Below are 13,618 nucleotides of genomic sequence, written 5' to 3'. Positions count from 1 at the left end.
GGCTTTTTTGTGGAAAACAGTACTATGCTGTCTACACTGGCCCTTTTGCGCAAAAGTCTTTTGGAAAAAGACTTTTGCCTAAATGGGAGCAGCATAGTTTTTCCGGAAAAGCACTGATGATTTTACATGAGCTCATCAGTGCTTTTCCGGAAATTCAAGCGGCCAGTGTAGACAGCTGGCAAGTTTTTCCGGAAAAGCAGATGATTTTCCGGAAAAACTTGCCAGTCTAGACACAGCCTTAGTGTATATATAGTTGGGATTATTTTTTCCAATGTACATTACTGTACATTTATCAACATTAAATTTCATTTGCCATTTTGTTGCCCAATCACTTAGTTTGGTGAGATCTTTTGTAATCTCTTCACAGTCTGCTTTGGGCTTAACTCTCTTGAGCAATTTGGTTTGCCACCTCACTGTTTACCCCTTTCTCTAGATCCTTTATAAAGAAGTTGAATATAATGGGTCCTTGGACAGATTCTTGGGGAACTCTACTAGTTACCTCTCTTCACTCGGAAAACTTACCATATATCCCTATCCTTTGTTTCCTGTCTTTTAACCAGTTATCAATACACGAAAGGACCTTCTCTCTTATCCCATGACAACTTACTTGACTTAAAAGCCTTTGGCGAGGGACCTTGTCAAAGTCTTTCTGGAAATCTAAGTATACTATATCTACTGGATCCCCCTTGTCCACATATTTGTTGACCCCCTCAAATAACTCTATAGGAGATTAGTAAGGCATGCTTTCCCTTTACAGAAACCATATTGACTTTCCCCCAACAAATTATGTTCATCCATGTGTCTGACAATTTTATTTGGTCTGTAATTGCCAGGATCATCTCTAGAGCCCTTTTTAAAGATTGGCATCATATTAGCAATCTTCCAATCATTAGGTACGGAAGCCTATTTAAAGGATAGGTTATAAACCACAGTTAACAGTTCCGCGATTTTCCAGTTGAGTTCTTTCAGAACTCTTGGGTGAATGCCATATGATCTCGCTGACTTGTTACTGTTAAGTTTATCAATTTGTTCCAAAACCTCCTCTAATGACACATCAATCTGGGACAATTCTTCCAATTTCTCACCTAAAAAGAATGGCTCAGGTTTGGGAATCTCCCCAATATCCTCAGCTGTGAAGACTGAAACAAAGAGTTAATTTAACTTCTCCGCTATGACTTTATCATCTTTGAGTGCTCCTTTAGCACCTTGATCATCCAAGGGCCCCACTGGGTGTTTAGCGGGCTTCCTGCTTCTGATGTACTTAAAAAACATTTTACTATTACTTTTTGAGTTTTTGGCTAGCTGTTCTTTAAACTCCTTTTTGGCTTTTCTTATTATATTTTAACACTTAATTTGACAAAGTTTATGCTCCTTTCTATTCTCCTCACTAGAATTTGACTTCCACTTTTTAAAAGATGTCTTTCTCACTGCTTCTTGTACCTGGTCGTTAAGCCACTACAGCATTTTTTTGGTTCCCTTACTGTGTTTTTTAATTTGGGGTATACATTGAAGTTGGGCTTCTATTATGGTGTCCTTGAAAAGTTTCTGCACAGCTTGCAGAGATTTTACTTTTGTCACTGTCACTTTTAATTTCTATTTAACTAACTTCCCCGTTTTTATGTCGTTCCCCTTTCTGAAACTAAATGCCACAGCGTTGGGGCTGCTGAGGTGTTTTTCCCACCCCAGGGATGTTACATTTTTTACATTATGGTCACTATTTCCAAGTGGTCCAGTTATAGTCACCTCTTGGACCAGATCCTGTGATTCACTTAGGGCTACGCCTCTTCTCGCCTTCCAGCCTGGGGCCTAGGCAGAAGGGGAACCCACCCTGCTCAGCCTGGCAGCACCACGTGGACCGTCCTGCCCACAGAAGGACTACATGTCCCAGGATGCCTCTCGCCCAGAGCCCCCTTCCGCTGCGCTGTGAGAGCCGGGCCCGCGGCATGACGGGAGTTGTGGTTCTCAGGGCGGGCGGCGCGGCCCTGGCCCCGCGGCATGCTGGGAGAGGTAGTTCCCTGGGCACGCACAGCCTGCTGGGGCGCGGCCGCGTTTCCCGAGCGGCCCCGCGGCGCGCGGCGTTTAAATCGGCGGCGGTTGCGGCGGCCCGGCGTGTCTAGCTGCTGATTGGACGCGGTGCCCGCGAGCCCCTCGCGCCGGCCGCCTCCGAGCCCCCCGCCCCTCCCCCGCCCGCCGGCGCCATGGACTCGGCCGCCTGCAGCCGCCTGCAGCCCGGCCTGCTCATCAAGATCCAGCGGAGCAACGGTGAGGGGGGGGGCAGTCGGACTGGGGGGGCGGGCAGGGGCAGGGGCCCCCCCTTCTCCCCTCCCCCTCCGCGCTGGGGCTGGGGCCCCCCCTTCTCCTCTCCCCCTCCGCGCTGGGGCTGGGGCCCCCCCTTCTCCCTCCCCCTCCGCGCTGGGGCTGGGGCCCCCTCCCCCTCCCCCTCCGCGCTGGGGCAGGGGCCCCCCCCTCCCCCTCCCCCTCCCCCTCCGCGCTGGGGCAGGGGCCCCCCCTCCCCCTCCCCCTCCCCCTCCGCGCTGGGGCAGGGGCCCTCCCCCTCCCCCTCCCCCTCCCCTCCGCGCTGGGGCAGGGGCCCTCCCCCTCCCCCTCCCCCTCCCCTCCGCGCTGGGGCAGGGGCCCTCCCCCTCCCCCTCCCCCTCCCCCTCCGCCTCCGCGCTGGGGCAGGGGCCTCCCCCTCCCCCTCCGCGCTGGGGCAGGGGCCCCCCCCTCCCCTCCGCGCTGGGGCTGGGGCTGGGCCTCCCTCCCCCTCCCCCTCCCCCTCCCCTCCGCGCTGGGGCAGGGCCACAGAGACCCTCCCCTGGCCACACCCCCCCACACACCTGTTCCTAGTTACTGGGATGTCGCTGAAAGCGGCTGCAGCCGGTGTTCCCATTAACGTTTGCCATCAGCGTGCGGGATAAGTTTTGTTCAGTGCGCCCAGGCATGTGCGGCTGTGCCCCACCCCTAGAAACACAGGCTGGGGGTTCCCTTAGTGCACTGCCAGTCAGCTGGGCGCCGCCTGAACCTGGATCTTAGATTAGCGGGAACTCCGCTGCCCTGATGGGGCATCTTCCTAATGTCCATCAAAATCTCCCCGGCTGCAATTTAAGCCCATTGTTGCCCCGTCCTTGGGAAATGGGGAGCAATTTATCGCTCTCCTCCCCGCAGCGAGCTTTACCTTACTTGAAAGCCGATCTGTCCCTCTCGCCTGCTTCTCTCCTCCAGACTAAACCAATTAAACTATTTTTTTTTCAGTCTTTCAATGCTTTTCAGGCCTTTAATAATTTCTGTTGTGCTCCTGTGGGCTTTCCGCAGTATTGGCCACCAGCCTTCAGTTGAGGCTTTATCAGTACTGATTCAAGAGGAAGACAGACTCCTCTGTCTTGCTTATAGCACTTCTAATCTATCACAAAGTGACTTTTTTGCAACAATATTAAATTATTGACTCTTATTTAGTTTGTGATCCTTTACCGTGGGACTCCTTCGTAGGCAGTCACTTCCCATTTTATATTTGTGCTAGGGATGTCAACTTATGGTGGACTACACAATTAACAGATAAGCCTGTTCTTATCAGTCAGTCCTAATGACTACATGCATACCTCTCCCCCTGCCTTGCTGCCTCTGTATCAGAGGCAGTGGGGTAGGAGGCAGGAGCTGGCTTTTCAGCAGGGCAGCAGATGATCTACATAGGGAGCTCTTTTTTAAATTGACAACCCGAATTTGTGCAATTGATTATTTCTTCCTAAGTGTAATACTTTGCATTTATCCTTATTGAATTTCATCCTCTTTATTTTGGAACATTTCTCTACTTTGTCAAGATCATTCTGAATTCTAATTCTTTCCTTAAGAATTTGCACCCCTTCCCAGTTTGGTATCCTCTGCAAACTTTATAAAAGCGTATTCTCTAGGCCAGCAGTTCCCAACCTTTTCCAGATGGGGACCATTTTGACAATTCAAGAAGACTTGGTGACCCAAGCCAATTAAAAAATGGGGGAGGGGCAGAGCCACCTGGGGAGATGAGAAGGGAGAAAAATTGTTCTCCTTGGCCTCAGAGGACAGGACTAGAAGCAATGGGCTTAAACCACAGCAAGGGAGGTTTAGCTTGGATGTTAAGAAAAACTTCCTAACTGTCCGGGTTAGGAATAAATTGCCTAGGGAGGTTGTGGAACCTCCATCACTGGATATATTCAAGAGCCGGTTAGACAGACACCTGTCAGGGATGGTCTAGACCAGCGGTTCCCAACCTTTTCCAGATGGGGACCCATTTTGACAATTCAGGAAGACTTGGTGACCCAGGGCAATTGAAAAAATGTGTGAATGGCTCCTTAAGAGCCATGTGAGGAGACACTTGGCGACCCTTTTGAAATGTAATGGCGACCCATATTTGGGTCCTGACACATAGGTTGGGAAACCCTGCTCTAAGCTGTTACCCAAGTCATTTATAAGGTTTTTAAAAGAACCAGACCTAGGCCTGATTCCTGCAGGTCCTTACGACCATTTTTTGGAAGTGCGGGGGGTCGTAAGGTGGGGGTTACCTGTATGTCCATATTGCCTCCCTACAATGTGTTTTTTTTTCCCCTCTGAAGCATCTGATACTGGCCACTATTGGAAAACAGGATCCTGGTCTACATGGACCATTGGTCTGACCCCAGTGTAATATAGAAGGGTTCTGGGAAACTGCTGAAAGGGTCAAATCAGCTTTTCTGTCTCAAAGCCAGGACCACTCCTTACACAGATGAGAGGATATGAAATCAATATCACCAAATCCAAACAGGCTCTGTCGATTCCAAAGGACCAGCTCCATTCCCAGGTCAATTTATACTTCCGATCAAAAGAGTGCGCTGTTAGCCAATCCTTTAGATTCTAAAGGATTGGCTAAGAAAAAGAAAAAAAAAGTTGAACATAAAACTGTAAAAGGAATCAAATTACATATGCCAATTACAAGATTCTTGGTGCAGGCTTGTAGCAGAGATGGATTAAACTGTGGTCTTAAAGTCTATGGAATACCTCCTTTGTTAGGATGGGTCATCTGTCCCTTTGGGCTGAGTTCATAGCAAAGATGCTCCAGAAATGATTAGTTGGAATGAAGACAGTTGGAGGAACTCCCAGGGCCCTCTTTATATCCTGGCCCCCTATGGAAGGAATTACATTCACAGAAGGACAATGGATGTCCTGTGATGGAGATTGTCACACAAGCAAGTAACCTGTCTGTGCGTGTCTCAGCCATGGCTTACATGCGGGTCTGAACATTCATGGCAAAGCTCATCAGATTTGAATGGGCACCTATTAAAACTGGTTGTCAGTCAAATACTGCTTTTCACTTGACTAGCAACCCTTTCACAATAGGTTAGCCAAGCCTGTTGATGTCTCCCAGAAACAAACATTTGACATAAAAGTACATCTTCATTTTGTATTTTAAGTTTTGAGTGTGGCACAGGAAAAAAACAGAATCCGCAAATCATCAGCTTTGATAGGCACTTGGCCCACTTTGTACAGGATTTGGAACAGCCAAATCCAATAACTCACCTAGTGTGGTTATTTTATATCTTCACTCTTGCCTTTGGTTGTTTCTGTTGCACTTGCTGCTTATGATTCCATTTAGGAGCCTGGTCATTTTACATGCTTCCATTCAATTATTAATTAAACCTTTCCAGTGACCCAAGGCATATGAGACTCTGTACTTTCCAAAAAATCCTCCCTGTTTGCTGTGTAGGAAAATTTTATATATATATAAATTAAAAATTTGGATGGAAAAGCATACAGAAACTGCTGCCAAAATAAGCTAAGTAAACCAGAAGTATTTCAGTGTTTGAATTCAAAAGAATAGTACCAATAGCACCTTTTTTAGCACATACCAGGGTCCTAGGAATGTGGTTTTTAAGCTACTGTTGTCCCTTTTCTGTGGCATTAATTTCCTTTGGGCAGCTGAATCCTCAAGGATATTGGTACTCTTAACTCTGTCAGCCAGCAGTTTCCTAACAGTTTCATTGCTTTTTTTGGGGGGGTTTTGAATTTTTATAGTCTGAAGGCCATGCCCACAGATTTTAACTGCTCCTAACTTCTTCAGCATAAGAAGGCTAGTTTTTCAGAGGAATTTGAAACTAACCTTGAATTGATATTAGAGTTGAATATGGGGACTTGTTCTCAAACTGTTAAGTGTGTTTTGTTGAATGATCTGATGAAGTGTGAATTTATCTTCAATCCTCAGGGTTAATTCACAGTGCAACTATAAAGACTATAAACACTGAGAGGCTGTCTGTCTCGGTGGAATGGTCTGAAGGGGGATCAACCAAAGGAAAAGAGGTGAGTATGAGAGAGCCTATCTCCACCACTGCCCAATCTGTCTAACTTCAGACAGAACTTTGAATTGCATCAGCCTAAAGCATGGGCCTGAAATCCTTGATAGTATAGTAAAAAAGATCCTTTAGGCTTTAAAGCCAGTTTTCTTGTGCATGTTACATAGCATTCCTTGGAACAAGAACAGCTTGGGTAGTTCGCTTCTTGCTTCTACTATGTTCTAACTCTTCAGATTCAAATGCTGATGTAATTTAAATTGTTCGGAAGTGCTGTAGATGAAGGTTTGTGTTACATCATGTTCCATGAAAATAGGTTAAGATTTTTTTTATTGGCCTTAGTTTTTGTAAACTTATTTTTATAGATCCTTAATTTTGGGCCATATTTGTCTGTCTCTTTAGTTTGATGGTAAGAAAGCTATGAATATCCCTTATTGCGAGCTGACCTACTGTAATCCAACTAATCACAAATAACAATACAGGCAGTCCCCGGGTTACGTACAAGATAGGGACTGTAGGTTTGTTCTTAAGTTGAATTTGTATGCAAGTCGGAACTGGTACATATTGGGGGAGGGGGAGCTGGAGTTAGGTGGAAAAGACCCTGATTCTCATACAACTTCCTTATTCTAAGAAAAACACATACTGTTTTGATATGAAGGTTTTTTTGTTGATATTTTAATTAAAAATTGATCATAAGTTTCAGTGTTTCATGCTATATCCAAATCTTCCTTTTGGGGTACCTGAAAGATCCCAGTTATTCATTTAATAGTCAGAATCTTTGTTTTTTATAACTAAAAAAAGTTTATTCAATGCATATTACTGTTCCAAATAGAATTTGTTACAGATGGTTAAGTGAAATGGGTATTACGTGTATTGAATAGTCACTGGAGAGCACAGTGAAATATTGATACTATCAAAGCTGTTGTTGTATTCTGCTGAGCAGAAAATGGAAATCCCTTCCTGTGAAGTGTGTGTGTGAATTTATCCACAGGATTAATTTTAAAGAAAAATTCTGTGTTGGGAACAGGAGTTTAGCCTCAGGTGGGTCCTCATTGTCCACTCACCCACTTTGCAACCAGACCCATCCCCTCGGGGCTTACCCTGCTCCGCTCCAGCCAGGGTGTGGGGTTGGGGCTTATCCCCTCTTCCCTTCTGTCCTGCTCCTCCCCATTCTTGCCCACCCACACCACTGGGTAATTTTTCAGCTTCACCTCTGCCAGGCTGGAAGGAACTTGTTAATTTCATGTGATGCTAACAAGATACTTGCAGCTCTAGTGCTGAAGAGGGAAAGAGCTGTTGCTCCCAAGGTGGGGACTGTAACACAATGGGTCTCGCTGCCTGCTGCTCCTGCTGTTCCCTAGGAAATTAATTTTTCCGCCCTGGAGTGTCCCCTTTTGGCTGGTGTCTTGTTCCCCCCAGCAGACCCGCGTCTTCCGTGGTGAGAAAAGCTGCTCTGCGTCTCCCTGGTCTGCTGGGGGGGCGCTAGCTCCATGTCTCCCTGGTCTGCTTGGGGGAAGCGCTCCCCGCGCCGCCGGAGGCAGCGACAGTGGGGGAGGCACCCCGCACTAGCTGCCCCCCCCTCCCCGTTTGTAACTAGGGATCTGATGTAAGTCGGATTGATGTAACCCGGGGACTGCCTGTAGTATTGTTTACGTGCAGTGCCTCAGAGGGTAAAGTGGTGTTTCTAATAAGAATAGTTGATTCAGAATAAAACTGGATGCTTATATATTTACATAATCTGTCTTGCGTGTCTAATCACTTATGACATCTCCATTGGTGCTGTACTGTTATGCTCTTAATAAAGCCCTGGTTTATGCCACTTAAACAGCTCTGTACTGATATTTAACAACTTAAACAATCTCTTAAAAGAGGAATCTCTTAAAAGTTTTCTGGAAGAATTCCTGAACACATGGCAAAATGTGAGATTAGTTTTAGATACTTGAACACCCCCTACTCAGTTGTGTATTAAACCATACTTGAACTTGGTGATCCAATAACATTTATTTGAAAGACAAGTGAAGAAAGAATTGAACGTATTTCTAATTCTCCAGACAGCTTTTGACGGTCAGGTTTTTTCTTTTTTCCCCTTTTATTTTGGATTCTGATCTTGTCCTGCCTGCACAATTTACCACATCCCTTTCTTTAGTTCTGCTTATGTTAGCTACATTATGGGACACTTTTGCTTTTTCCTGAAACTTGGTGTGCGTTATAGTGAGGAGTTTGCTCGTGAGATCCCAGGTTTCTTTGCAACAGATGGGGAATTAGTCATGACACTGGGTCAGAGTCCAACTACTAATTGCATTGTCTGAGACTTGAAACTCTTATCTGATCTATGCTAGTCAGCAATCTAAATATGTACCAGCACCTGGAGGTGGGTTTGAAAGATGAAGTATGGCTCTGACACTGAAGCTGTGTACTTTAAATGTCTATGCATAATTACCATTAATGGATGTTTTGCAAGTTAAATTAGCTATTTGTTCAAACCCATGATCATAACATCAGTGAGGTTGCGTAAGTATCATGAAGGCCTAGGTTTTTTGACTTGCAGAGCCTCCCAAATGACCTACTATTGTAATGGGAAGAACCATGACGGTCAGCCCAGTGAGTTTGAGGGACTGGCCTTTAACAAGATCTTACTTGGAAGTGACTAAACTTGACAGTTATTGTCCTGGGTTTCTGTAATAATTGGAAAGGCAATCATATCAATTTTTAAAAATCTGGTGAATACTTTAACTGTTTTGTATGCAAGCAGTTAATATTATATTTTTGCTCATTTTATAGAGGTTTAAATGCCATTCTCTTTACCTAAAGCCTCTAAAAGGTTAATATAAATTTAGCACCTATTCTGCATAAGAAAATGATTTTAGTATCAAAGGCAGCTAAGTTTTAGTGAAGGATAAAGTGATAATTATACAACTATATTGCAGATAAACTCAGTGTCTTATAAGATTATGCTTATACCGTAAATGAAAGGGAGAGAGTCTGTTTGTGCAGAAGTTTCACCTTCACTGTAAAACTCCTGACTAACCTCCTCCCTCACTTGTGACATCACACTTTTCCAGAGTTGCAGAATGTTGTCACTAAAGGATTATGACTTCACTACAGGGTAAAGCAGGAGGTTGGAGCTTGAGGTGAAATCACTTATCTACTTCCACTTGCAAATCGCAGGAGGGTGAATATGGAAAAAATGCTGATGTATTGAATTGTTTTGGTTTAAATGCTGAACGCTTCATTTACCTCTGAATAGCTCTTAAGTTATTTCAGTAAGCACAACTCTACAGTAAACTCGTAGTGCTCTTCTAGAGCGGAAGTCATGCTATGATTGAGAGATTTACTAAGTTTAGCCACGAGATTAAAACCGGGACAAGTGTGCTTTGCAAGTGTTTTCAGAAGTGCCCAATGGCTCCTGGGGAACTGTGCGGTGTCTGGCAGGCACTGGTAGATGATCTAACTCACAAATTTCTTTGTAGTCAGATTAAACTGATCAAGTGGAATTTAAAATACTGCATTACTAATCCAAGGCAACCCTAATTTTCCACATCAAACAAGAGGATGGCATATATTTGGTTGTTCTTATTTAAGGTTTATGTCAAGCTATTCGTCTTCCATTGGAATTAGCAGACAATTTCGATTATTTCTAAATCTTGTCTTGCCTTTGCAGATTGAAATTGAAGATGTGATAACAATAAATCCAGAGATTTTAGAAGAAATTCCTTCTGCGTCTGATGTGAAAGAGAACCTGCCTTTGCAGGAGAATGTAACTGTACAGGTATGAAATACTCTTAACTCTTCATACGCTTGTTACGGGACTAAAATGCAGACAGTACACGTAGAACTTAAATAACACTGCAAAATAGATTATTTTTAAAACTATGGTGACTTTCACTCATACTTTGTTTGAAACTTCAAAGTCTATGTGTATGCATGGTTTTGTTCCATTTAGATTTGAGCTTCCTGTGCTGTGTTTTATAGAGTTACATTCTTGTCTTTGTTCCCAAATCTTAAATCTAACATGCAAACAGTGTGTTTTAGTTACTTACTACAATGGCTTTTTAACTTTTTTGCAGAAACAGAAACGTAGAACAACACTTTCAAAAATTCCTGCTCCACGAGAAGGTAAAAATGACTCAAGTCTTTCCTATAGTCACAAGACAAATTGACAATTATGTTGGAGGCACTCTCTAACTTAGGTGACAGAACTCTGTAAAATGTATAAATAACTATGCTTTATGCTGGTTCCTTATTGATTTTGAGTTAAATCAGTCATAAGCTCATCGGAGATTCTTGTACATCTTGCAGGGTTCCAACTTTGGGTACCTTGATACTTGTGTCAACGGAATAAAATGTTTTGAACAAAGCCAGTGAAGGATTGGGATGTTGCAAAGGAAGGTGGGATCCATAAGAGGTCATTCTTCCTGGGCTAATAGGGTGGGGCCAAATGGGAATGTAGTTCCTTTCTTCCCATATATAATGTTCAGGTTTTAGTAGACTAGTTTATTCTTTGGAGCTCTTAGTGAGTTTGGGGGAGGCCAAATTTTTGCCATATTAATGCTTAATTGCCACAAATGCAACTAACTTTCCATAGAATTCTAAGTTACGAAGTAGCATCTTGTGTTGTGGTGTTCTTCCCCCCCGTTACGTTGGTTCTGCCTTCCTTCCTCCCAAAAGTTCAGCAAGCCTCCTGCATGTTACTATTTGTCCTATCCAGTACAGTAGTGCTCTAAAATCTGGAACAGGAGCTTTCCACCCCCAGCTGCTACTGGCTTTCTGAATGCTCCCCTTCCCTTGGTTCTGTCTGTGAGGCTGGCAATGGTATGCAATATAAATCATGTTCCAGGAAGTGCCAGGTCTGACAGGAGCAACCCAGTCATCCCAAGTGACACAAATCCTTGCCTAATCCAGGGAACTCTCCATAAAACTGGTAGACTGGAAATTGTACTGAGAATTAAGGAGTAATTATCTCTAGGCAGTTAACTTCCTGGAAGTGAATGGCTACTGACCAGTGAAGTCCTATTATCCAGCCAGTCACTGACTGATGGACCATACCTTGGAGGTGACTTTTATATTGTACGCTTTGAATACAAGTAAAAATCTGCAGTGCATGTTTCCCTGACTATTGTCTCAGTCTCTTAATGCAGTGGTTAGTCTTTGAGGTCTTTGGAGCTACAGCTACACTACCGGTTTTGCCAGCAGTGAGTATGCAAACAGTGTGGATTAGCATATCACCATGCCTCATTTGCATAATTTATGCAACCTGTTTTTGCAGGGGGACGAGGGGGGAGAGTAGTGTGAACATTTTTTTGCTCAAAAACCCCTTTTCCTGCCAGATTGGTAAACCTCCTTTTTTGGGACATAAGGATCTGGCGGAAAAGGGGTTTTTTGCACAAAGAAAATGTCCACACTACTTTTTTCCCCACAAAAACCCTTTGTGCAAAAATGGCTTGCATAAATTATGCAAATGAGGCACGATGGCATACTAATCTGTGCCTCATTTGCATACTCACTGCTGGCAAAACTGACAAGTGAAGACATAGCCAGAGGGTGCATTTTTCATCTAGATATTGGTTTAGTTTTACAATAGGCTATATAAAAAGTACTAGTGAAGTCAGTACAAACTGCAATTGCACACCGAGGGTACGTCTAGACTATATGCCTCTGGCGACAGAGACATGTAGTCTAGACGTACCCCAAGAATGACTTTTTATGCTGCTCTAGAGTCTATTCACGGACATGTAATGTGACTAGGTGTAATCCCAGAAGTCCCCCTGGGATTCTTCCGCAGTATGCTGATCATGCCACTGACACCTGCCTTCTTGCTCACTGGGGCTCCCCACCACCCTGTCCTGGGCCAGATCCTCTGGTTTCCCCCAGACAATGCACAGAGTTGGGGTTACTGCTTCCTTGCAGAGCAATGCATACACTGAACCACTTCAGCACTGGGAGGACTCCGCTACAAGGCATAGTACCCAGGAAACCAACCCCAAAAAGGGATCAAAACCCCAAATTAGTCTTGTCTGAGTAAAGAATTCTACACAGGGAAAGGTAATAAATTAAGCTCTTTTTCAATGAAAGCGAGAGATGCAGTGATTGCTTCTCCTCGGTAACAATTGTTTACACTGTGCTTGATCATAAACAAGTTTTAAGAGTAAAAAGCAAGATTTAAGTGGCTGCAAGTGAATACAGTCAGATCAAAGTAAGTTACTAAACTTAAAAATAGAAAACGCATAGCTAGTTCTTCACTAAGAAAACTGTTACGTGCAAACTTACACAAAACATCTGTTCTTATTGCAGGTCTGAGTTTCACATCAGAGATGATCTTTACTCTGACTTGGGTGTACAGCCTTTCAGAGTTCAAATACCCTCTTGAGGTGTGTCAGGAAGCTTCAAAAGCAAGCTGAAAGACACAGCTGATAGCTTCCCATTGCTTAAATAGATTTTACCCCAGGGTGGGAATCCTTTGTTTGGCATCTCTCCTTCCCATGGAAAGATACCAGATTGAAAATGGATTCTAGTACCAGGTGACTTTCTAGGACCAACAGCTGTTTGGGCTTACAGGACATACAAGGCTGTTTTACAGGTTGTTGAGTTGATTGCCGAGGCACCAGCAGTGTGTCTCATCACATTTAGAGCTATAAATGATTTGCACTTCATATATCTAACAGCATCCAAGAAAGATACATGCACAAAAATAGAATATATGGATTCTGTACATTGTAACATTAAAATGGATAGGTTACATGTAATATTTTGGCTAAAGCATCTTCAAGTTATGCATATTCATATTCATAAGCCAATTCTTGAAAAGCATGGGGGGCATCAGTTACAGTATTTGTATTTCGGTTGATTTATCATTGTGTGCAATGATAAAAATGCAAATACTAGCAATTTTTTAGTAACATTGTGACACTTTTGTAAGCCAATAATTTTTAAAGGAGGAAAATTTGAGGGGTTTGTAATACCAATCAGAATCCTGAAAGGTTGCAAACCATTGTCTTGGATCGGGGTGGCCAATCCGTTACAAAGAGCCAAAAATAGTGGTGGATACCGTGCAAAGAGCTGAGGGAAAGTTGTTGAGCAAAAAATAGCTGCCCCTTTAAGAGCTGCAGCTGCAGCATCAGATCTCACTGCCCTGCCCTGACAAAGCAAAAGGTCAGAGCAGGGGACCGTGACACAAGAGGCACGGGGTGCGGGAGCCACAGTTTTTCCTTTGAAGAGCCACATGCAGCTTGCAAGCCGCGGGTTGGCCACCCCTGATCTTAGGTCATGAAGACCAGCTCTAAATCCAGTGGGAAAGCAAGCTAGTCTGTTCTTTTGCTAAACATATGTGC

At 44.0% G+C, this 13,618-nt stretch overlaps 1 protein-coding gene across 5 annotated transcripts in view; it reads left to right on the top strand.

Annotated features, from left to right (window-relative positions):
- The first annotated feature begins 2,104 nt into the window (after nt 1–2,104).
- The window catches only part of KIF2C (kinesin family member 2C), a 38,176-nt gene continuing 26,662 nt past the window's right edge, over nt 2,105–13,618 (top strand). For 4 of the 5 annotated variants that reach the window (XM_075935818.1, XM_075935817.1, XM_075935815.1 and 1 more), the window contains exons 1-4: nt 2,105–2,262; nt 6,206–6,300; nt 9,952–10,059; nt 10,358–10,406. In XM_075935818.1, coding sequence (XP_075791933.1) covers nt 2,199–2,262; nt 6,206–6,300; nt 9,952–10,059; nt 10,358–10,406 — 316 coding nt within the window. In that variant the 5' untranslated portion in view covers nt 2,105–2,198. Of the gene's footprint in view, nt 2,263–6,205; nt 6,301–9,420; nt 9,554–9,951; nt 10,060–10,357; nt 10,407–13,618 lie in introns of those variants that run through there. The other variant, XM_075935819.1, reaches the window with a different exon arrangement.

This window comes from Pelodiscus sinensis, chromosome 9 (assembly GCF_049634645.1).
Source record: "Pelodiscus sinensis isolate JC-2024 chromosome 9, ASM4963464v1, whole genome shotgun sequence".
NCBI classification, from domain to species: domain Eukaryota; kingdom Metazoa; phylum Chordata; order Testudines; family Trionychidae; genus Pelodiscus; species Pelodiscus sinensis.
Note: the sequence above shows the minus strand (reverse complement) of the source record. Positions and strands in the feature narration are given on the sequence as shown.